This window comes from Schistocerca nitens, chromosome 5 (genome assembly GCF_023898315.1).
Source record: "Schistocerca nitens isolate TAMUIC-IGC-003100 chromosome 5, iqSchNite1.1, whole genome shotgun sequence".
Classification (NCBI taxonomy): Eukaryota; Metazoa; Arthropoda; class Insecta; order Orthoptera; family Acrididae; genus Schistocerca; species Schistocerca nitens.
Genome location: NC_064618.1, coordinates 442,802,723 through 442,825,498, shown reverse-complemented (window position 1 = coordinate 442,825,498; position 22,776 = coordinate 442,802,723). Strand labels below are relative to the sequence as shown.

Below are 22,776 nucleotides of genomic sequence, written 5' to 3'. Positions count from 1 at the left end.
TTGCACAATATATGGTACACTGACTTTTGCAAGTATTTAGTTCTTGCTTCACATTACATATGACATTTTTATTTAGTATTGGATTTGCACTTAAATAAATTCTTGGTGTGTTGATACAGTGTTGGATTGTAGTATGGGGACTAGTTTCCACAGCAACACAAAAGGATCTGGTACTGTACTAATCTTGTCCGTTGTGATGTAGATCTGCAAAGAATTTGACTATCTAAACGCATTGTTCATGATGAAAATGTAAACTGAAACATTGATTGATACACTGTGTCAATCGATGAATAGCTCATTAAGAGCTGACGTGGCTGTGCACTCAGATCACTATCAGGAAATTGCATGCTCCATTACCCAAGGTGCTTCCCCTAATCGAAGATTTTTTAAAATGTAAGACGATATTTTCATCTGTACATGATATGGTAATTACTTTATCAAACCCTTTAACAGGAACTACTGTGTACATAATATCTATATTCCTAAACAGCTATCCTGGTTCATGGTTTGTGATTGACAGTCCCAGTTGTAGGTCACCTATCTAACGTTTTCCAGGAGAACATGGAAATTAATTTTTAATATATTGCTGGCCCAATTTGAAAATTTAAAATGGTGGCAAAATCTACTCATTAAGAGATACAATCTTGAGTTAACGGTTTAACAGTCAGATATATATTACAGTTTTAAACAGTGTATATGTCTTGAGGCAATGTAACTCACAACATGCAAAGTATCCAGACTATATTCATCCAGTACTTGCGAATGAAATCACTCAGCGACTTTGGACAAACCTTACACTCAATTCCAAGCTCTTACAAAACTTTTTCTCGCTGTCACTCCCAACAAAATGATGAAAGAAAAAAGTTTATCGTACTAAATTTTCGCTGCTCGTGTAGTGAAACTGCTGCTTCACCATGATGTTTTAATTTATTACTTCTTTAGTACTAATTATATTAGAAACTCGTTTTCCAGACATTATCCACTTATACTAATGAACATACCTGGAAAGTTATATCATAGTACGATCTGTAGTTTGGAAGATATGATATCATAAATGTTGAGATGTGTGAGAAACTTACATTTGCTTATAACAGAGCACAAATTACCCAGATTATACTCATCCATTGTTTGATAATGAGAAAACTTTGCGACTGTCAACAAACTGTAAACTCAGTTTCAAACCTTTTCCAAACTATTTCTTGTTTACATACTTAACAGAAAAGTGAATTAGAAGTCTCAAGCCATTTTATATATGAGAGTTTGAGTCTTTAAAGATTCAGAGTGTTACTGGTTTGGTCCTACTGATCTCAGAATAACAACTATTTACAACTTTATAGTTCTTCATTACAACAAATACGAATATAAATAACCATTAACATTATTAATAACAGTAAAACAAAAATATTGAAATCAAAGAAAAATTGATAAGTCTTACGTGAGTTTAAAATTGTGTTGTATGTGTGCAATAGTTATATTAGATACTGTAGAGCTGGATATTGTAGAGCTAAATCACCCAAAGCTGAAACCGAACTTTATTCGTTAGTCATCAACGCATAAATGGAAGAAATTGACTGTTGCATGTAATAAGACTGCTTATATATTGCCCAAAGGAAATATTTCCGTAACAATGAAGGTATCTATTAGAATAGATGGTGTTCTGATCAGTACGATACAGTTTAACTAGTGTTTGGTGATATATCTTAATGAAGGACCTGTAAGAAGTGAGATAGCCACTATTGCCGATAAATATTTTATGTTACCATTGAATCTTGGAAATTCACCTCTAGAACAGTATTCCGTACAAGTGTGTGGGTCCTTCGAACTTCAGCAAGTAAGATCTAAATAGATCCTCAGAAGTACGCACTGCTGTGTCCTTTTAAAAGAAAATCCAGTGTTTATAAGACTATTTCTCCAGGAAAAAATGTTTTTGGTCTCAAAAATGTCAAAATGTTAGAGAAACAACTAATCAGTCAACCACTAACAGTATAATACTAAAAAGATAGATGACAGATAAATGGCAATAAATGTGTAATAGTATCAGTATGGAAGAAGATTATATAGTACTCCACCAGCCATCAGGGAAAGTATAAAAATGAACCCGAACGGGCTTTCATCAACTGATCGTTCAGTGACAACGAGCACTCCAGGGAGGAATGCATTCTTCATACGTAGAATGTTACTCAATTTCGTTTCATGGATTCAGTGCGTGTGAGAGTACTTTATATATATAAGAAATGTTATTAGCGAATTTATGTTTTTCTCACATAAAGACGTGTAATTTGTTTTCGCACTACTTTCTCCTAATTCCGTTTACTCCAGTATTTCAGGAGAATAGTATCTCTGCCTATGATGTTTATAGACTTTGTCTTGTTATAACTTTGGGTTTCTGTGTCCTCATGTTTTGTAATATGCTGTATAAAAGTATAAACTCGTAAGCGGAGTGTTTGTTGACATTGTCGAAGTAAATGTGAATGCTTCACTACAAAACATTAGGAAAGTTTGTTCTTTTCATCTTCAACACAACGAAAATGACGACTGAAATAATGAAATCTTTTGGTGCACTCCAAGCAGAACTGGAGAAAGCGAAAGATAGTTTGAAGGGTGTGGATGAGCATATAAAGAAACTGATTGGTAGAGACCCAGCCGAACCTCCTCTTCGGTAAGTTGTCGTCGTCATATTGAAAACTTTGTAAGATGTATTACTTTTATTTCAAATAGAAATGTAAGTGCGGTGTAAACAGAATATTGTGCATATAATTCTTTAAATTTAATCACTGGCGTTTTCCTTCTGCCGTGATCGATGAGAATATATACATGTGATTTAGATGAAAGTGCAAGTAGCTTCCTGTAGCATTAGAATTTCTTAGGTTGCTTAGGCCTACAGTTAGTCTTACCGGAACGAGGCTCTGTTTATTCCTTGGATAAATATTTCGTTTTGATATAACTACGATTTAGTAGCAGAAAAAGTGTAAATAATGCAAATCACCCTGTTTCGGATAGTTAAATGAATGTAGGACAGGAAAATGTTATCACCCTCCACAGGGTGTGGAGCTTCATTGAGTTGACGGTTTTATTTTTTGTTTTTAATGGTTATAAGTTTTTGCACCATCAAGTTGGACGGTTTAATTTCTATTGGTGCTATCGTTAGTACGTCGTTGGTTTCGTTTGAATATATGTATAGCAACATTCACTATTTCTCCCCTTTGATAGAAATTCATGTGCTGCTATACTATAAATTTTTTCGCATATAGGCCTACCATAACATCTAGATTGTTAAATGCTATAGCATATAGATAACTGATTTCGATTTTATAGTATGAATTACTAAATGATTATTGTCATCCTGCTTGGAATTATTTTGTCAGTAGGTCGCAGGTTCGAATCCTGCCTCGGGCATGGGTGTGTGTGATGTCCTTAGGTTAGTTAGGTTTAAGTAGTTCTAAGTTCTAGGGGACTTATGACCTAAGATGTTGAGTCCCATAGTGCTCAGAGCCATTTTGTCAGTAGTGGTTTTGAGATTACTCTGGTGTCTGATACAATGTAGAAACCAGCGTCCCCTTGAGAGAGAAGTAGTTGCATTCGTCACTGTTGTTGATACTGAAGGCTTAACCACTCCTACTCCACTAACCATAGGTCGCAAGCACTTCTGGATACTGTCTGGTTATGAAAATAACTTATCTATACTGCTCATTTGCTGTGATCCATGACGTTGTCAAGATAGGGAAAGTAAATGATGCACCAAAATCTAATAAAAGTGAAATATGTGCTGTAACAAAAATTATAATTATTTTCATCATGTGACATTCATTGACGTTGCAGCTCAGAATCAAACTATCATCTTGCATCCTAACCTAGAACTTGTGTTGTGCTACATGTAAGTCTGTAAGCTCTCCTACATTCAAAAAAATAATACTGCAGCAGACAAAATATTGCCAGTGATCTGTTCTATCTCTATTTCACACATATATAACACTACAGATCACATCATCATTATGCCATGGGTCAAAGCTGACATTCGGTACCAGTAGTATTAACCCACTACAGATAGTTGTATCCTGCAGCAGTCACTAAGATATGCACAAAGTGTATGTTAAGAGAAATGGTGATGCACACCAACTCTCATCTTTGCAAAGCCTCTCTCAACCAGACATGGCTGACTTCTGTGGTGCACCATCTACGAATGACATTTAACTTAGGAGTGTGGCTGATTGTAGGCGGGTTTCCTTTCTTTAGTAATTGGCAGCTGTAATTGTGAAGTGTTGCAAACTGAGTTTAATTTCCTTTTCCATTCTTCGAATCTTTGTCACAGCATGATACAAAATACAAGAATGGCCACATTTCTAATGGTTAATTTGGTGTGCTGTGTTAGTGTCTAACAGCTTTTTGACTTGATCTGTGACTGTGACAAGTTAATCAAAATTGATCTCTGCTATTATTACTAAGTCTCTGGTTTCATTTTAAATTGTGCGCAGCAACATTCAGTAATTCCCCCTTGATAGCAATTAATGCACCACTGTACTGTAAATTTTTTCACATATAATTACTGCAACATTTAAATCATCAAATGCTACCACATATAGACTTTTGTTTTCGACTTGTTGTCATGAATTGTTTGATGTGAGTGTCATACTGTTTCGAATTAGTTTGACAAAGTGGATTCAGTATTGCTTTGGCGCCTAAGACAATGCAGAAGCCAGCTTCCCCTTGAGGGACATTTTCTTGTGTTGTATCGTACATAAGTTCCTGTTGTGGAGCTCCTGGACAGCCTTGAAGAAGGTAGTACACACATGTATTTTGAGTAGTAAGAGGATCCTGTTCTGGTGATCACAATTTGTTGAAAGTATTTGGTAAGTACACAAGTTTGCAGCTGCGATCCCATTTCTTTTCTGCCAGATCTTGTGCTTTTCTGGCAAAGCATGAAACATGTCTTCATTAAACTGCTGAGGTGAACGATTTTTGTTGCAATGTGACACAGCACGAGCACACAATTCTAGGTTGGTAAATAGTCATGCACAAATATGCCCTGATATTAGTAGTAGTAATTTGAACAATTTTGTTCATTTTATTTTAAAATGAGATAAAACTGTGCCATTCCTCCAGGCGCTTACCATAGTTTGTAGATTCTGAGATTCATGAAAGAGGGTTGTGTGTGAGAAAGTGACATGGAGCCACTGTGAGGTTTAAAGTATGAAGATGGGGCTTAAACATATTGTAGGTGGTTGTTTCAAAGGCAAAGTAGGCAAAAAAGTAACAGAAATAGGGGCAGTAGATGATGGGTCGCAGTAAGAGGTTAAATAGTAAAGGCAACAGGGGAATAAGTAGGCAGAAAGAAATAGAAATCCTGAGGTTACACACAGTATATTAAATTTAAATGCTTAAAGAAGGAATGTGGAACTGAGCAAATGAAATGGGAATTTGGGAGTGTACAGGTGACTGTGAGATTGCCAGAAAGTGCAAAATGGGCACAGCAGGAAAGTTTACCGGAGGAATGCAGAAATCTAAATGCTTTCGCAATTATAAGGAAGGTATTTTGATTATATGGTAAATGAAAGAAACCTTTGGGAGAAAGGAAACCAGTTGTACGAGTTGCTCTATGAAAATAGTGAACTCGGATGGTGAGCCAGTGTGGTAAACCTGAAAAATGGGGGAAGATATAGAAGGGCTGTACAAAGGAAACAGATTTGATGACAGTGTTGTGAAAGAGGATGTAGATAAAGGTGAAAAAGGATATATGATACTGCAAGAAGAATTTGTCAGAGCACAGAAAGACCAGCATCAAAACAAAACATTGGAGTAGAGGTGTTTCCTCAAATTATAGAGGACTTGGGAAAGCTGGTAATGACATAAATACTCCACCAAGTATGCAAGATAAGTGAGGCAGAAGAAATACCCTCAAAGTTCAAGAAGAATGTAATAATTCCAGTACGCAAAAAGATAGGTGCCGACAGGTATTGCTGAACTACCTGTTTAAAAGGTCACGGTTGTAGAATACTCACGTGAATTTTTTATGGGAGATTGGAAAGATTGGTAGAGGAAGGGCACAATGAAACTAGCATGGAAAATGTTTATAAGACTGACATGAAAATGACCCTTGTTAATGAACAGGAGAACTGCCCATCACGCTGGTTTCAATACACCAATCAGCTAATGTCATATGTCTGCACACGCTCTGTCCTGAGTATTTCACCGTGTCATTACATTTGAGTGAGCGGAAGGTATTTAAAGACCAGCTGAATGCAACACAGTATGATGCCTGTGATAATACGTTGCAAGTTCATTGTCAAATGTTCTGCAAAGCATAGATGAAAAATGTATGCAGAATTGTTTCTGCAAGAGTTTAAGACTAGAAGAGTTTTCAAAAGCCTGCAATGCAAAACTTAGTGGTAAAGTGGCACAAAATGGGCTCTACAGTGATTAAAAGCCATACCTATCCAAAAAGAGTTTGCATGCCAGAAAAAGTTGTTTGAGTGGAATGAATTCAAGCGAAATCTCAACACTTTATTGATGCGAGTGTTAATTACAGACATTGTCATGTTGAAACGTTATAGAAAGAGACCTGCATCTGTATACTTACAAACTGAAATGTTTGTGTATTGAGCTCTGGTTGTGATTTCTGAGTAAAGTGGAATGGTGACTTCTGAATCCACAATTTTTTATTTCTTCAGACGAGGACTAATTCAGCCTGTCGGGGATATGAAACCACAGGACATGTGCCATTATGCACCAGAAATTGTCCATCAGAACTTTGAAGAGCCATAGCATAATCTTAAGCTTCATGTTATGCGAGTTCTGTCAATACATCATACAGTTGCAGGTTTAAAAGAAATTCAATTCACTTCAAAGACTTTGTTAAAAATTTTCTCTCTCTCTCTCTGTCCCTCATACTTGTACAGACATTCAGAATAAACTGTGTTATTTACTTTTGTATTCATGAACGAAAGCTGTGATGTGCAGCAGATGAGGTGTCCAACTAGCAGAGAACAACTGTGTCCTATTGACACAAATGGACTGAAATACAATACAATGTTCTAGGCCGTGAGGCCATGTTTGGCCGAGAGTGGTAGATTTCTTGAAGATGAGTAGCTGTTAAAGTCAAGTGAGATAGCAGCCCCCTGGATGCTCGGGGGTGGCATCCAGTGAAGCGGCAACCCCCTGGACTGTCAGGGATAGCGTCCATCGAGGCAGCAGCCCCCTGGATGGTCAGAATTGGTATCCAGCGAGGCGGTGGTCCTCTGGACAGTTCGGGGTGATGTCCAGCAAGGCGGAAGCCCCCTGGACGCTCGGGGGGTGATGTCCAGTGAGGTGGAAGCCCCCTGGACAGTCAGAGGGTGATGTCCAGCAAGGCAGAAGCCACCTGAATGGTCAGGGGGTAGCGTCCAGTGATGCGGTAGCCACTGGATGGTCGGATGTGGTGTCAGCGAGGCTGTAATACCTGGACGGTCAGAGAGTGTGTCCAGTGAGGTGGCAGCTCTCGACAGCCAGAGAACATCCTGAGGTGGGGCCCTGGGTGATCAGCAGTGTCAGTAGCCCTGTCTATTGGAGTTTGTAGAGGAAGTGCAAAATAAAACTGGCATGGAAAATATTTATAAGACTGACATGAAAATGACCCTTGTTAATGAACAGGATAACTGCCAATCACGCTAGTTTCAATACACCAGTCAGCTAATGTTATAAGTTCTGGCAAGTGGGAGGCCAGCTGGAGGCTGAGTGGGGAGTGAAATTCAGAAAGGCGATGAAGAGGAGGCACTCGATGATAGTCTGACAACTCTAACGCAGTGATGATTAATCCTCAGCCAACTCCATTGATGTACAAGGTGAGCACAAGCTAAGTACACTGCTGTGGATTGACTGGGTGGTGGCCTAAAGACCCTCCTGGTAGAAGGAAACACACATACAGCAAGCACGTGATCTCATAGAAAGGAAGAAGGGCCCATGGTCACAGTGCTGTATACTACCACACAATGCCACCGTTGGCAGTGCTGCCACCATCCCATTCCATGGTGATAGCTAGTAAACCACCCCATTTTGTTTGTTATCATTGGTCTGTTGGCATACGATCTCATGTGGTACTGTTGCTTGCAGATTGTAGTTGCAACAACCCCTGATCAACACCTGTAAGATTGGTTGTAGGCCTATATTGGCATCAGCCTGGGGTTTCAGTGCATTAGACGCTTGCTAATCTGGCCAGTCCTTGCTCGTATGGTGCCAGATTAGCAGACATGCTGGATTATTGAGTGTGTCATAAATTTAGTGTAAACACATAGGGATTATACTTTATTAAATGCAGAGATACATTTGCTTACACAGAAAATTTAGTCCTCAAGGGTGTGCATGGTACAATATCACTCTATATGAAACATATTCAAAAATTTTTTGTTGCAGTGATGACATTTGATGGAAAAAATGTTTTATCACACAACAGCTTTACAACTATTACATTGGTACTACATGTTTCTGAAGGTTGCATTATGTACTCCAGGAAGATGTCTGCAGCTTCAGCACCAGCAGTTTGAGATACTGTCATCTTCTTTCCTTCTATGTCCTCTTCGTCTTCTGTTTCATCATAACTGTCCTGTATACTTTTAATTATCGCTTTGTCTGTTATTGTTTGATTGTAAATAGTTGCTCATCCAATATTGTACTCTGCAGCAATGGCTCTCTGTAAAAAACCTCAGTTCAATGTATCTCTAATTTCGAGTTTCTGCTCGAGGTCAAGCTAATGTGTATCCTTTAAGGAGTCATGATAACAGTAAAGAAAGTCACAATTTAAAATACATATAGCATTGTTCAACATTGTAATTATCGGACATCTCATTGTTGCGCATGAGACTTCATTATTGTATTCATCATTACTTCTTGAGCAACTAGAGGCTGGATACGAACCGGATTACTGAGGGACTGAACTACTAAGTGCTGGATTGGCAAGAATTTAGTGTACCTACAAATGCGTAGTTTATTCATTTCACAGGTAAAATATAGTTAAAATAACGAATAAGGTTAATGCAGCTGGGTGATCACTTAAAAGCAAAAAGTAGAAACATTGTTGCGGTGTAGGTCTTCAATCAAAACTCTGCTCTGGTTAATCTGTTCCTACCAGCCCTTCACTTCTGCATAACAGCTATAACTGTCATTCTCTTGAACTTGCTTACTATATTCAAACCTTGGTTTACCTCTACAATTTTTACCCTCTCTCCTCCACTTTGCTATATTATTATTATTATTATTATTATTATGTCCTACAAATCTTTCTCTTCTCCAAGTCAGCTTGCGCCATGAAAACTTCTTTAGCTGTTAAAATTGCATGCAAATCCTAGACTTAAACATAGATAGCAGCCTTTCTTGGCCCTGTTGTTTTGATTGAACCACATGAGCACACTTTGTGGTCCATCTCTTTCCTAATCTTCATTTCAGTTTATTGCCACAAAATTTTGAAACATTTTAATTAGATTCCCCAGCATTGTTTTAGTAACGGTTTTGTTAAAATTCTGGTATTTTCTATTACATAGTGAATATTATTGTTGCTAAAAACAGTTACCTCCTAGGGATAGTAGTGTACCGCTGCAACATAAAGGAAAAGATTTCTCTACCAAAGAATGACCAGAACATCACAGTATTTTCTGCTTTTCTGAACCACAGCATTCTGGTACGTTCATTATATTTACTATGTGTGCCTGAGGTAAAGTCAGTCACAATGTTGGTTGCCATGAACCCCCTTTACATATAATCACTTCATAGTCATGGATATAGAAAAGCGTCGTCAGCTGTTGTAGTACAGTGACACCATTTGTACTTCATAGCCTAAGTGAAAGTTTTGACTTATTTTAATTGATTTCAGCCCTGGTGTGAAGAGACCTGCAGGACAACAGGAAGAATTCCGGGGCAGAGGCAGAGGTTATGCCCTAAACAGGTACACTTTGTCAGAAAATATCAAGTTGTATCTATGTTATTGTTTTCAGAGTGTGTGATTACCTTTGTGTAAAAAATGTGATGCATTTGTAAACACTGGTTTAAAGTCACAATCCGTAAATATATATTGACACTGATGACTGAATCTGTATGCACTGCTGACCATTAAAATTTGCAACACCATTATGATGGCAAGTAACAGTTGTCAAATTCTTGCTTGCATTGGTCCAGATTCCATGACTGTCATGCGAATATGGGACCGATGGGTTCAGTATGGTCACACTTGAGGCTGTGCAGGATGTCAGCAACTCATGCCCAAGAGGAGAGAAATTGTTCACTCAGCCATGCAGGTTGTTACAACCATGTCACATACTTTTAGGCAGGAAATGGACTTGTTTGTAGTGAGAAAAAGTAGCCTCCACAGCACTGACAACATCTCAAGCATGATGGACAGTTAGCACGGTGGCCATTGTTGCAACAGCAGCAGAGAGAGGCAATGACAGTGGCAACATTGAACACCAGAGTAGCACCGTATTGCTGGATGAGTCTCGGTTTTGTGTACAGTATCATGATGGACAAGACCCTGTGTGGATGCTCTGGAGGAGAACATAGATTAAAAGATAGCAGTTGTTGATGTCATATGGGCCCAGCACTTGGTGTGGAGTGCCATTGGATACACAGTGTATTGTAATAACCTCTGGTTTGTGTAGCTGGTAATTTGGACAGTTGGCAATAGATTTGTGATGTGTTAAGGCTGGTGGCTGTGCCCTATCTTTAAGGTCTCAGTGATGTTATTGATCAACACGATAGTGCAATACTGCGTGTTACCCTTTTTTCCAAGACCAGAAGATACAAAGGGGGTTTGATTTTTGCCCTGTGAAACACATTCTCCAGATCTTTCACCCTGGTTATGGGCTGTCAAAAGGGAAGCAGTGGTTGAGAATGGAGTAAGACATGGTTGTGGCCTATCTCCAGTGTTATTCAACCTGTATATTGAGCAAGCAGTAAAGGATTTTTTTTTTTTTTTTTTTTTTTTTTAAGTAGGAATCAAAGGAGAAAAATGAAACCTCTGAGATTTGCCAATGATATTGTAATTCTGTCAGAAACAGCAAAGGACTGGGAAGTTGAATGGAATGGACAGTGTCTTGAAAGGAGGATACAAGAATAATATCAACAAAAACAAGGATAATGGAATGTTATTGAATTAAATCGGGGGATGCTGAGGCTTTAGATTGGGAAACGAGACACTTAAAGTAGTAGATCAACCTTGTTATTAGGGCAGAAGAATAACTGATGATGGCTGAAATTAAAAGGGTGTAAATGTAGACTACCAATGGCAAGAAAAGCATTTGTGACGAAGAGAAATTTGTTAACATCGAATATAGTTTTAGGAAGTTTTTTCTGAAAGTATTTGTATGGGTTGTAGTTGTTATTGAACCGAAACAATGATAACAAACAATTTAAACAAGAAGAGAATAGAAGCTTTTGAAAAGTGGTGCTGCGGAACAATGCTGAAGATTAGATGGGTAGATTTTGTAATTAATGAAGAGTTATTGAATAGAATTGTGGAGACAAAAACGATTGTAGCACAAACTTGATTAAAAGAAAGGATCGATTGATAGGACTCATTCTGAGACATCAAGAGGTCACCAGTTTAGTATTGGAGGGAATTGAAGGGAGTTATAATCATAGAGGGAGACTCAGAGATGAATACAGTTAGCAGATTCAGAAGGCTGTGGGTTGCAGTAGTAATTCAGAGATGAAGAGGCTTGCACACATTTGTGCAGTATTGAAGCAGCATGGAGTGACATCCCCATATTGAACTTCAATTAAACTCAGTGCCTAGTCGGGTTAGAACTGTTGCTGCCAGAGACGGCAGCACTCTGTACTAAATTTTGCATATTGTGTGGCATCAAATCATCTTCAGATTTAGTTGTGTTCTATACAAACTCTACAGGCACAATAATTAAAGTTACCCTACATTATTTGCTATCCTCCATGTTGTTGTAATTTTAATGGCTAGCAGTGTACGTGAACATTAGCTTGTGCAGCAGTGTTGCTATATACATTACTTTTCTGTGAATTTGTTTTTTATATTTAATTATGATGTTGAGGAACAGAATTAGATAGGAGCACTAATGCGGTCCATTTTGCCACTTATCCAGTCAGAATGGAATTTTCTGTCTTGTGTAGCAAAGTATAATTTTCAAACTACTCTGAAATGGAAAGTGTTACAACATCATGCACCAGCCCGTTATTTATTAATCTCTGTTCATCTTGTAATAGGTTTTAAATGATTAAAGTTTCATTCCATTTGGAACTTGGAAAGCTCCTACTGCTCCTGTTGCCTCATTTCATTGGTTATCGCCCTTCACCCTTGACGATGATGCAGTGTTTCATCACTCATGTTGTTGTTGTTGTTGTTGTTGTTGTTGTTGTCTTCAGTCCTGAGACTGGTTTGATGCAGCTCTCCATGCTACTCTATTCTGTGCATGCTTCATCATCTCCCAATACGTACTGCAGCCTACATCCTTCTGAATCTGTTTAGTGTATTCATCTCTTGGTCTCCCTCTACGATTTTTACCCTCCACGCTGCCCTCCAATACTAAATTGGTGATCCCTTGATGCCTCAGAACATGTCCTACCAACCGATCCCTTCTTCTTGTCAAGTTGTGCCACAAACTCATCTTCTCCCCAATCCTATTCAATACTTCCTCATTAGTTATGTGGTCTACCCATCTAATCTTCAGCATTCTTCTGTAGTACCACATTTCAAAGGCTTCTATTCTCTTCTTATCTAAACTATTTATCGTCCATGTTTCACTTCCATACATGGCTACACTCCATACAAATACTTTCAGAAACGACTTCCTGACATTTAAATCTATACTCGATGTTAACAGATTTCTCTTCTTCAGAAACGCTTTCCTTGCCATTGCCAGTCTATATTTTATATCCTCTCTACTTCAACCATCATCAGTTATTTTGCTTCCCAAATAGCAAAACTCCTTTACTACTTTAAGTGTCTCATTTCCTAATCTAATTCCCTCAGCATCACCCGACTTAATTCAACTACATTCCATTATCCTCGTTTTGCTTCTGTTGATGTTCATCTTATATCCTCCCTTCAAGACACTGTCCATTCCGTTCAACTGCTCTTTTTCCTTTGCTGTCTCTGACAGAATTACAATGTCATCGGTGAACCTCAAAGTTTTTATTTCTTCTCCATGGATTTTAATACCTACTCCGAATTTTTCTTTTGTTTCCTTTACTGCTTGCTCAATAAACAGATTGAATAACATCGGGGGGAGGCTACAACCCTGTCTCACTCCCTTCCCAACCACCGCTTCCCTTTGATGTCCCTTGACTCTTTATAACTGCTATCTGGTTTCTGTGCAAATTGTAAATAGCCTTTCGCTCCCTGTATTTTACCCCTGCCACACTCATATAATTTGAATATCGGTTAGGTGAAGCACAGTGGATTGAGATTCCACTAATAATGTATTGTATTCTGCTTCAAAAGGTATTATGGAAACATAGTAAAAAAATAGTGCCATGAGAGTCAAATAAAACTTCAATCTTGGACGACACTCCTTACGTGTGAGCTGTTGTTCACTATTCTTCTGACACATGGCCATAACTTTCAGTACAAAGTTTGGCTTGGTGGCGGCCAACCACGTCTGAAGGCTCCACATTCATGACTGACACGTGCTCAAAAACAAGCAACCATAAAACATTGCTGAGGCTAGAGATGCTTAATGGCATGTTAGTGTACTTCCCAGAGATTTTAATTTTTTTTTCTGCTATTGATCAAGATGCAGAAATGGTGGCTATACAAACAAATTTCCATTATCAGTATCATATATTCATTGTGGCATGGGCGTAAACAACCTCCAGGTGTTGTCTGGATGAATTTCTCACTATGCCTGAAGCATATACTATGTCACTTCATGAAGATTGCTTGCTGAAAGCTAATATGAACTATACATCATCCTGTTCAGTTGCATCCAGTACGTGCTATATTGAAGACAAATAAGAACTGTGCAGCCCCATTGTGTCCGTACATTCTTCAAGGCGGTTGTGGTGTGTGAACTGTGTGGTATTTTGCATTATTCTGCTGGAATATGTCATCTGATACTATTACAGATTATGATTCGTTGTCTGTATAGAATTGATTCCACTGCTGGAGCTGCACATTCTGGTAGAGAGACATGTTATCCACTCTGCCAGTGCCAGATGACCAAGAGACCTTGGCCTGAACTGTGGGACAGCTTTGATAGTAGGGGAATTTGTCCTTGAGTGATAGCAGACTGGGGGAACTCTCACACCAAAATTGGTGGCAGAATGCATAAAAAAAAAAAAAAAAAATCAAACCATACTAACACTTTATGATTAGAATATCATTTATCAAAAGTTAACTTGCAAAACATAATTACTACTTTAACAAATGTCATTGGAGATGGCTGAGCTATCATGAAAATGTGTGCACGGTGTGGACTGGCAGGAAGTGATTAGTAGTAGTAATCAATCTGACTTTGTGATGTGAACGTGTATCACTCAATCTAGCCCAGTGCATTGTCATGCAAACATGTAACTGGTTTAGCACTGTGATTGGTAGTGTGAACTTGTTATTCATTATCAGGTGGATCAGTCCTGCTACTGTAATTGAAAATGATATAAATGATAAGCTTGCTTTGGGTAACATTGATTTGATACTAAAAGATTTGGAAGAAAAGGCTGTGAAGTTATGTTTAATATCTGCAGTGCTTGGGATAGTATGATTTAACTTGTGGTCTTTACATTGATCGATGGATTCTTAAGGTCATAATGATCAGTATTGAAACATTTGCATTTGCCGGTAAAGAATGTTGGGGTCTTTTCATTGTGCAAGACGTCTGCCATGATGCTGCCTACTCCAGTCGAGAGCTCTACCTGTGGCTGCCACCCACCCTTACCTTAAGCACTTTCTCCCTATAGTCTCTCTGGCAGTCATGCGAATATTTTGACCCCAGTGGGTGATTGGCCTCCTACTCCCCTCTTGTGATTCTAGAAGCCACCATATTCAGGGACCTCGATTGGGTGGTCTTGGGCAGAGAAGCAGTGACCTCTTCCTGCATCTGTTGGTGACAAGTCTCTTTTTTTAGGGACTCCTCTCCCTGGAAATCTCCAGATCAGTGATCCAACATCAGCCAGAGAGTGAAAGTGCCACAGACTGCGAATCCCAGGGCTGCCCACTGAAGCCCTCGAAACAGTGCCGTCTCTCTAAAGTAGTTAAGGAGAAAAAGAAGAAATCGTGCTAGCAGACTCAGAAACTATGTTTGTCAATGGTTTTTATTTATTTATTTTTTAAAAAATTTAATTAATTAATTAAAATTTTTAATTTTCGCTTGTGCTGCTGGAACTGCTATCCCCCTTTCTAAGAGCCCAATCAATTGGTTTCTGGTGGACCAAAGATATTGCAACAGCTGTTTAGGACCATCAAAGGGCACTACTGTGTCTCTAGTGATATTTTTTGTAGGCTGCCCTCATAACTTGTAAGCAGTTCTCTCAAAGGCTCCCTACCTAATTAGACACAGCAAACAGTAATTCTGAGGGTACTTTGTCTCCCTCTTGGGAACGTATACCTCAGGTGTGGACCAAGTACTATAGTCTACTTGGCCACTGAAGATTAACTGTTCTGGGTCTTCTCCTTCATTGTAGTATTTCTACTGATGTATCAGATCTTGCTGAACACCTCATGGTGTTCTATTCTTACTCGGCTACTTTCTGAATGCGTAAAGGACATTTTGAAGACATCCTGCTATCCTCTACTCCCCATAATACTGAATTGAATAATGAACCATTCACAGAATGGGAACTGCTTCAGGTTGTCTCAGGATATGGATTCCGCACATGATTTAATTCATAATCAGGTGATTAAACATCCAAATGTGGCTTGCAGACACCATGTACTCGGGATTTGCCAGAAGGTGTTTCCTCTTTGAAATGGAGAAATAGTGCCATCATCTCAATCCGTAAGTCAGGAAAAAACTCAGTGTCCAGTGACAGCTACTGACCAATTAGTATGCCAACATGCTCTACGCCAGTTACTTGAAAGGATGTTAATCTGACAATTATGCTGAATGACAAGGCCATTTGACCTCATCAGTGTTGTTTCTAGGAGGGGATGATCCACACTCAACTATCCAGTTAGGTTGTGAACAGCAATCCAACAGGCTTTTTCTAAACGGCAACATCCAAGTGCAGTCCCACCTCCCCCTTGTGCCTCCCCCTCCAAACATAAGGCATACAACACTGCTTGATGCCATCAGATTTTACTTAACTTCTGGATTAGGGCTTTCAAAGTACCGTATCGCTTTCTATTCATCAGTTTCCATTCCTGCAATTGTTTCAGGTTGGAGTTGGTACGTCACTCAGCTCCCAACAGGTTTAAGATAAGGGTGCCCCTTGAGCTCCATGTTGAGTGTTACTGTTCCTTATAGCCATTGGTGGGATAGTGACCCTATTGGGCTAATGGTTACCCTTATACTGTATGTGGGCGACCTTAGTATTTGGTATATCTCTTAATCTGTAGCCTGGCTGAACGCTAGTGAGTCATGTAAAGGTCAGTCATCCAAAGGTCCACCACTGGACCCTTTCCTGTGGGTCAATCCAAGTGAAGTGATCCAAGTCATCCAGTAAAAATTCAGTTGGTTGCTTGGCCATTTTTAAATATTTTTTTTTTTTAATGTATGATTACCCTGTAACTGAGAAGTTCAAAACAGTTTTAAAATTTTTTTACTTTGCATCGCTACTAAATTTTTATTGTATCTGTGACTGGGTTAAGTTACAGCATTGCAATTGATGTGATTATTTTTAGAAAATTCTCCCCTTCAAATTATTACCCAACATACCCTAAATTAAAAATAACTAGTCGAAATGACCTCCAAAGTTTGGTATTGAAAATTAAGAAAATCCACTTTTTGATCCAAAAATAACAGCCAAGAAATGATTCATCAGTATGTGTTTTTTCTCTAGTTAGATAACATAAGCTACTAGCCTTAAAATAATTCACATTACACTACAATTGATCTTATGGCTGTTGCCTAATTCTTGTGTGATATTGGCTAGATGTCATCTATTGTTATTGAAGTTATGGTATTGAATTATATGCAAAAGACCTCCCAGTTGCTGTGGTACATTAAAGCACTAAAAGCTTCTTTAATACATTTTTCATTGGTATCCAAACTTTGCCACTAGTACATTTCTTGAATGTTGTTCTTGGGCCAGCAGGGTGCTCAGTGTGCACAAAAACATCATTGTTTTCCAAACTTGTTCTTTCAACTTGTGCAAGCCATCATTGTCCATCATACACACTTGCCACTATATCATTCAATGTCATAGACAGGTGTAATTTTACTGACACAATGATTCTCATAAATTTCAGTTTCTGGTGTTACGTAGCATCAAACTAAGTTTTATATAATGCCAAGGAATGTGTGGAATTACTTTGTTCCTTTTATTGCTGTATAGTTTTCAGATCTGGTTTTAAATGATGTTTTGATATGAAGAACTACCTTTTCTTTCTTAGAGAGAAAACAAGTGATGTGTTTAATATTATCCTTGCAAAAGGTATACATGACCTGTATTGTAAGAATTTGGTCTGCGGTCTTTCTTTGTAGGCTGGCATTACTTGCCTTATGTTTATTGTACCTCCTACACCATCACATGCATTTTTACTATGGCAAGAGGCAGAAAAGTGCCATTTGGCTTCCAAACCAAAATCTGCTTTGTGGTAGTGAAGATTTGAAAAATTCTTTTTGTTCTTGTATTGACTGCCACTTCCATCTGAAAAGTATATGAGCATCTCAACTTTGGGCAACTATTCTTTTATGTAATTTGTTACATACTTTTGAAACACATGGACAGCCAAAGTGTTGTGCTCCAAGCAGGCACGTAGAATGCAAATTGAAGAACAGCAAACTTCGTCTTTCTCATTTTTGAAGTACAAAACAAAACAAATGGGTTCACTGTTGCCTGGTCACTGATCCAGTGCTACCCTTGTATTTCATCCTGGACCACAAATGTAAAGTTCCCTGCAAAAACTTACTTTGGATTTTAGAAACATAGTGGTGACTTTTGAGATTTTCTAAGTTATCAGTTGAAGATTCAAAGTACTTTTCGTGAGAATTAACTACTGTTATCATTTCAATCCTGTTGATTGTGACCCACTGCTTGAAGGTAACATTGTCAGGTATTTCCCCCTCAGATTTGTTAAACAATTAAAGAGCAGTTTCTTTACCGTGGTGTTTATCACATGAAACTTACCATGCAGTCATAATTGTTAATGTCACAGATCATTAAATCTAGTAACTCTTTGTAATTAACATCATTGAATTTTGCAACTGCAGTCATCAGTTTGATATTTTGGTGATATAAACAAGCACTTGCAGAGTGTGTTCCTGAGGAACCACACCACTTACTGTGAAGGTCACAAAATTTTGACTATCCAATTTTGCATTCAGGGTGAGCATGAAAGCTACGTAAAGTTCATTTAAACTTGACAGCACTATTAGTTTCTCCTTTGTTACTTTAACTCCATTTATAACAACTTTTTTGCTGTCTTTGTATGTTCTGCTGTTCTCACCTTCTTCAAAAAACTGCTGGATCTTTTCAGTTGTTTCTTCACTTACATCTACTCCTTTCCTCTTTCTTAAAACTGTTAGAATGCCTTGCTCTTTCACTAATTTTCAGGTTAGTCCAACCAAACAATGAACTCGTGAACTATTTTTTCTCTTGAGATGTCACTGAACACGTACTTTTTTAAATTTCTCAGTTAATTCAATGTGAATTATTCTGGAGGTAGGTTTTCTTTTTTAGAAATATAGTTGGTATCTGCATTATTAAAGCACGATTCTAAGTCTTTTCTAATTTTGTCTGAAATCCATTGCACCTTGCTTTCAGTATTTGCTTTTCTTTTTCCACTACTCAGTTTTCTTATTTTTGAAGCAGGAGACACCTCTAAATTAGAACAAGATAATAGCTTTCTCATGAGGAATATAATGTCATTAACAAGGTTAAATGATTCCAGTCCTTGATTCACGATAAATATTTTCGAGTAAAAATTTGGCCACAGAGAATTTCCAGGAATCACATTGAGTTTCCCTCCGAAAGCTGTTTCACTCACACTTAACAAGTACAATGTTCAAGTTTTATTTCCTCAAACCTTTAATGACTGACTTTTTATGAGCTTTGAGTGTATCAGAGAATGGTTTCTTTCTTTCTTTTTTTTTCTTTTTTTTCCAAAATGTTATTGTACTTCTGAATATATTTTTTCTCATGATACAGACTGATGATACAGAAGAACCTACTTGTAATTTAAATAAAGTTTGTTTGTCTTTATTAAAGTCATTAACATTTTTAATTTTTTTGATACTGGGCCATAAACTGTTTTGTGACACACTTCACTTACTATATGTCCAGTAAATTTCACAAGTTTATAAAAAAATTAAGGATACATTTCTCAGTGTTATTGCTCAATATAAGTCTAGTATTTGCTTCATGTCCGTGGGTGTAAACCTGAAATTTACCCCACACGTGACCCCTGGGTGGTGCTAAGAAGGCAACAAAACTGGCAGCTAGACAATCTTTCTAGATCTCCTGGCTATTCGAGATGTATATAACTGAGAGGAAATGGCTCATCACATCAAAAGCCCTTCTCAGGGCCAAGCATCTAGGAAACTTGGAAAACGTGTTAAAATATGTCGATTGAACATTGAGGGCATTAGTAAAACAAAATGCCAAATTCTTCAAAAGTTATTGACTAAGCACAACATTGACGTGGTTGCCCTACAGGAAACCCACACAGATAATGAAGAATAACTACGCCCCAGAGGAAAAATACCAGGATAGATATCATTAGTGCAACATACCACCATGCCTATGGAGTAGCCACATAGGTCAAAAATAAGAACACTCACCTGCTATCCACTTCCACGGATGACAATATCCACTTTGTGATAATCAAAATAGGTGAACTGGTTATAAATAACATTTACAAACCACCAGGACCCGCATGCCCAGCAGATGTTCTCCAATCACACCGCCATCCTGCGGTCTTTGTAGGGGACAACAGCCACCACACGCAATGGCGATACAGAACAACTGATACAAATGGTGAAGCCTTAGCAGACTGGGCAGAAGGAAACAACATCCACCTCATTTTCAATGCTAAAGATCATGGTTCCTTCAGATCAGCAGCTTGGAAACAAGAGTATGACCCAGACCTATGCTTTGTCACACTAGATGAAAATCACTAGCTGGTCAACACAAACTGAAATGTTTTGCCAGATTTGCCCCACAGTCAACACAGTCCTGTCCTAGTAGAAATCGGCACAAATATTCCATTGATAACCTCAACTCCTCGACCCAGATGGAGCCTACAGAAAGCGGATTGGAAAGCTTACTCTGAAGACCTTGATAAATGCCTGGAGTGGATCTGTCCATCTGCTGATAGCTATAAAACATTTGTGGGAGCAGTCATCAGCACAGCAAAACAGCACATACCTAGAGGATACCACAAAGAATACAGTCCAGGCTGGGACGAGAAATGTGAAGAACTGTATAACAACTACCAAAGCAGTGGTGACAGAGAAATAGCAGATGAACTCATACGCAGCCTTGGTTGTGCACGACGACAGAAGTGGATGGAAACTACTCATGCTATGGACTTTAAAGTATCCAGCACAAAAGCATGGTCCCTGCTTCGAAAACTAGGAGAAACCAGCCATATTACTCGAGAAGAAACCTACACAACACCTAACAAAATTGCTTTGCACATTGTTAAAACATCTAAAGGGCTAAACCACCAAGAGGCCACAATATGCATTAAACGTGAACTTAGTAAGCTAAAAGCAACAGCCAGTGTTGACACCAAATATTCATGCGACATCACCCCCAAAGAGACCTCGGCAGCAATAAAGGATACAAAAACAGGTAAAGCCCCTGCCTTAGATGACATCCTCTCACAGTTTCTTATCAAGTCTGGCAAATATATGAAAATATGGTTAGCAAAGTTCTTCACATGACTACTGCAGACAGGAAACATACCCCAAGAATATAAACATGCCAAGGTAATTGCCCCCCTAAACCCAGGTAAACTGGGAAATCTTCCGCAAAACTACTGGCCCATAGCAGTGCTTAGTATGGTGTACAGACTTCTAGAATGAGTACTACTTAACAGGATTGGTCAGACAACACTCAACGCCATCCCAGTAGAACAAGCCGGCTTTCATCCCAACCGAAGCTGTGCAGACCAAGTCCTGGCCCTTACAACACATATTGAAGCGGGATTCCAAAAGAAATTAAAACCATCTGTGGCCTTCATTGACTTGTCAGCAGCCTATGATAATGTCTGGAGACAAGGTCTACTCTGTAAACTGATGAAAATAATTTCCTGTCAAAAAGTGACAAAAGCTTATTGGTAACATGATTGGTAACAGAGGATTCCAGGTCGTCATGGAAAACAAAGTCAGTAGCCAGAAATTCCTTCAAAATGGCTTACCTCAAGGCTCGGTATTGGCCCCCCTGCTTTACAGCCTATGCATTGATGACTGGGCCATTGCAACGAGGCACACCGATTTTGATACAATGGAAGAAACCCTGACATCCGATCTGTCTGCCCTGGCAGCATACTTCTGTAAATGGAGGCTTAGGCGTAACGCCATGAAGACAGAAGTAATTTGCTTCCACCTCAATAACAGAGAAGCCGACAGAACTCTGGAAGTATACCTTGACGACACACACCTCAACCACAAGGAGCCAAGGTACCTAGGGGTCACGTTAGACAGAACCTTGTCATTTAAATCACACCTTACAAAAGCAGCTGCCAAGGTGAGAACAAGAAACAACCTCATCCACAAACTCTGCGGAACCATCTGGGGATCAACGGCAACAACTCTGAGGACGTCTGCGCTGAGCCTGATATACTCTGCGGTGGAGTACTGTGTACCAGTGTGGCTAAACAGTAGTCATGTGAACAAAATCGATGTTGAACGTAACAAAACCATGCACATTATTTCTGGAACAGTTAGGTCTTCACCTAACATATGGCTACCTGTCCTGAGTCATATACCACCCCCAAAAATACGACGAGAAGCAGCCTTGGTTAGGGAATACAAAATGATTGAAACAAACCCTGAACCACTGGTACACATTGATATACCTGATATGAGTATCAAGAGGCTTCGTTCAAGACATCCTCCTCGTGCTCTAGACAGCCTCATTGGGGCTGACATTAACTCTTGGAGAAGCGAATGGCTCCAAAATGCCCCAACAGTTTGCCACCTAATGCCTTGTATTACTGAGGCAGTTCCTGGGTTTGATCAGCCCCGCAAGATCTGGTCAACTCTGAACCGAATAAGAACTGGGCGTGGAAGATGTGCTGACTCACTCTTCAAATGGGGACTGATGCTTTCGCCAGAATGTGACTGCGGCGTGCCTAAGTAGACCACCCAACAGATCAGGGAAGAAAGCAGTGTCAGTGCGTTCAGTGGGGACTTTGAAGAATTCTTCATGGCATCCGAAAGATCCATTGAGTATATACAAGGACTAGATGTTTGTCTGTTAATATATGTAATGTTTTGTAATGTTGAATAATGACTGATGAATCATGCCTTGGTTGTTATTTTTGGGTAAAAAATTGGATTTTCTAAATTTTCAATACCAAACTTTGGAGGTCATTTCGACTAGTTATTTTTTAATTTAGGGTGTTTTGGGTAATAAACAATGTTGTAGAGGAGGCTTTTCTAAAAACAATCATGTCAATTGCAATGTTGTAACTTAACCCAATGCAGAGATATTTAAATTAACGATAACGTCTCCAAATTGAAA

General features: G+C 38.8%; 1 protein-coding gene across 1 annotated transcript in view; it reads left to right on the top strand.

Moving 5' to 3' along the window:
• Positions 1-2,376: 2,376 nt before the first annotated feature.
• The window catches only part of LOC126259905 (pinin), a 63,891-nt gene continuing 43,491 nt past the window's right edge, over positions 2,377-22,776 (top strand). The window contains exons 1-2 of the mRNA XM_049956994.1: positions 2,377-2,659; positions 9,836-9,907. Coding sequence (XP_049812951.1) covers positions 2,472-2,659; positions 9,836-9,907 — 260 coding nt within the window. The 5' untranslated portion in view covers positions 2,377-2,471. The remainder of the gene's footprint in view (positions 2,660-9,835; positions 9,908-22,776) is intronic.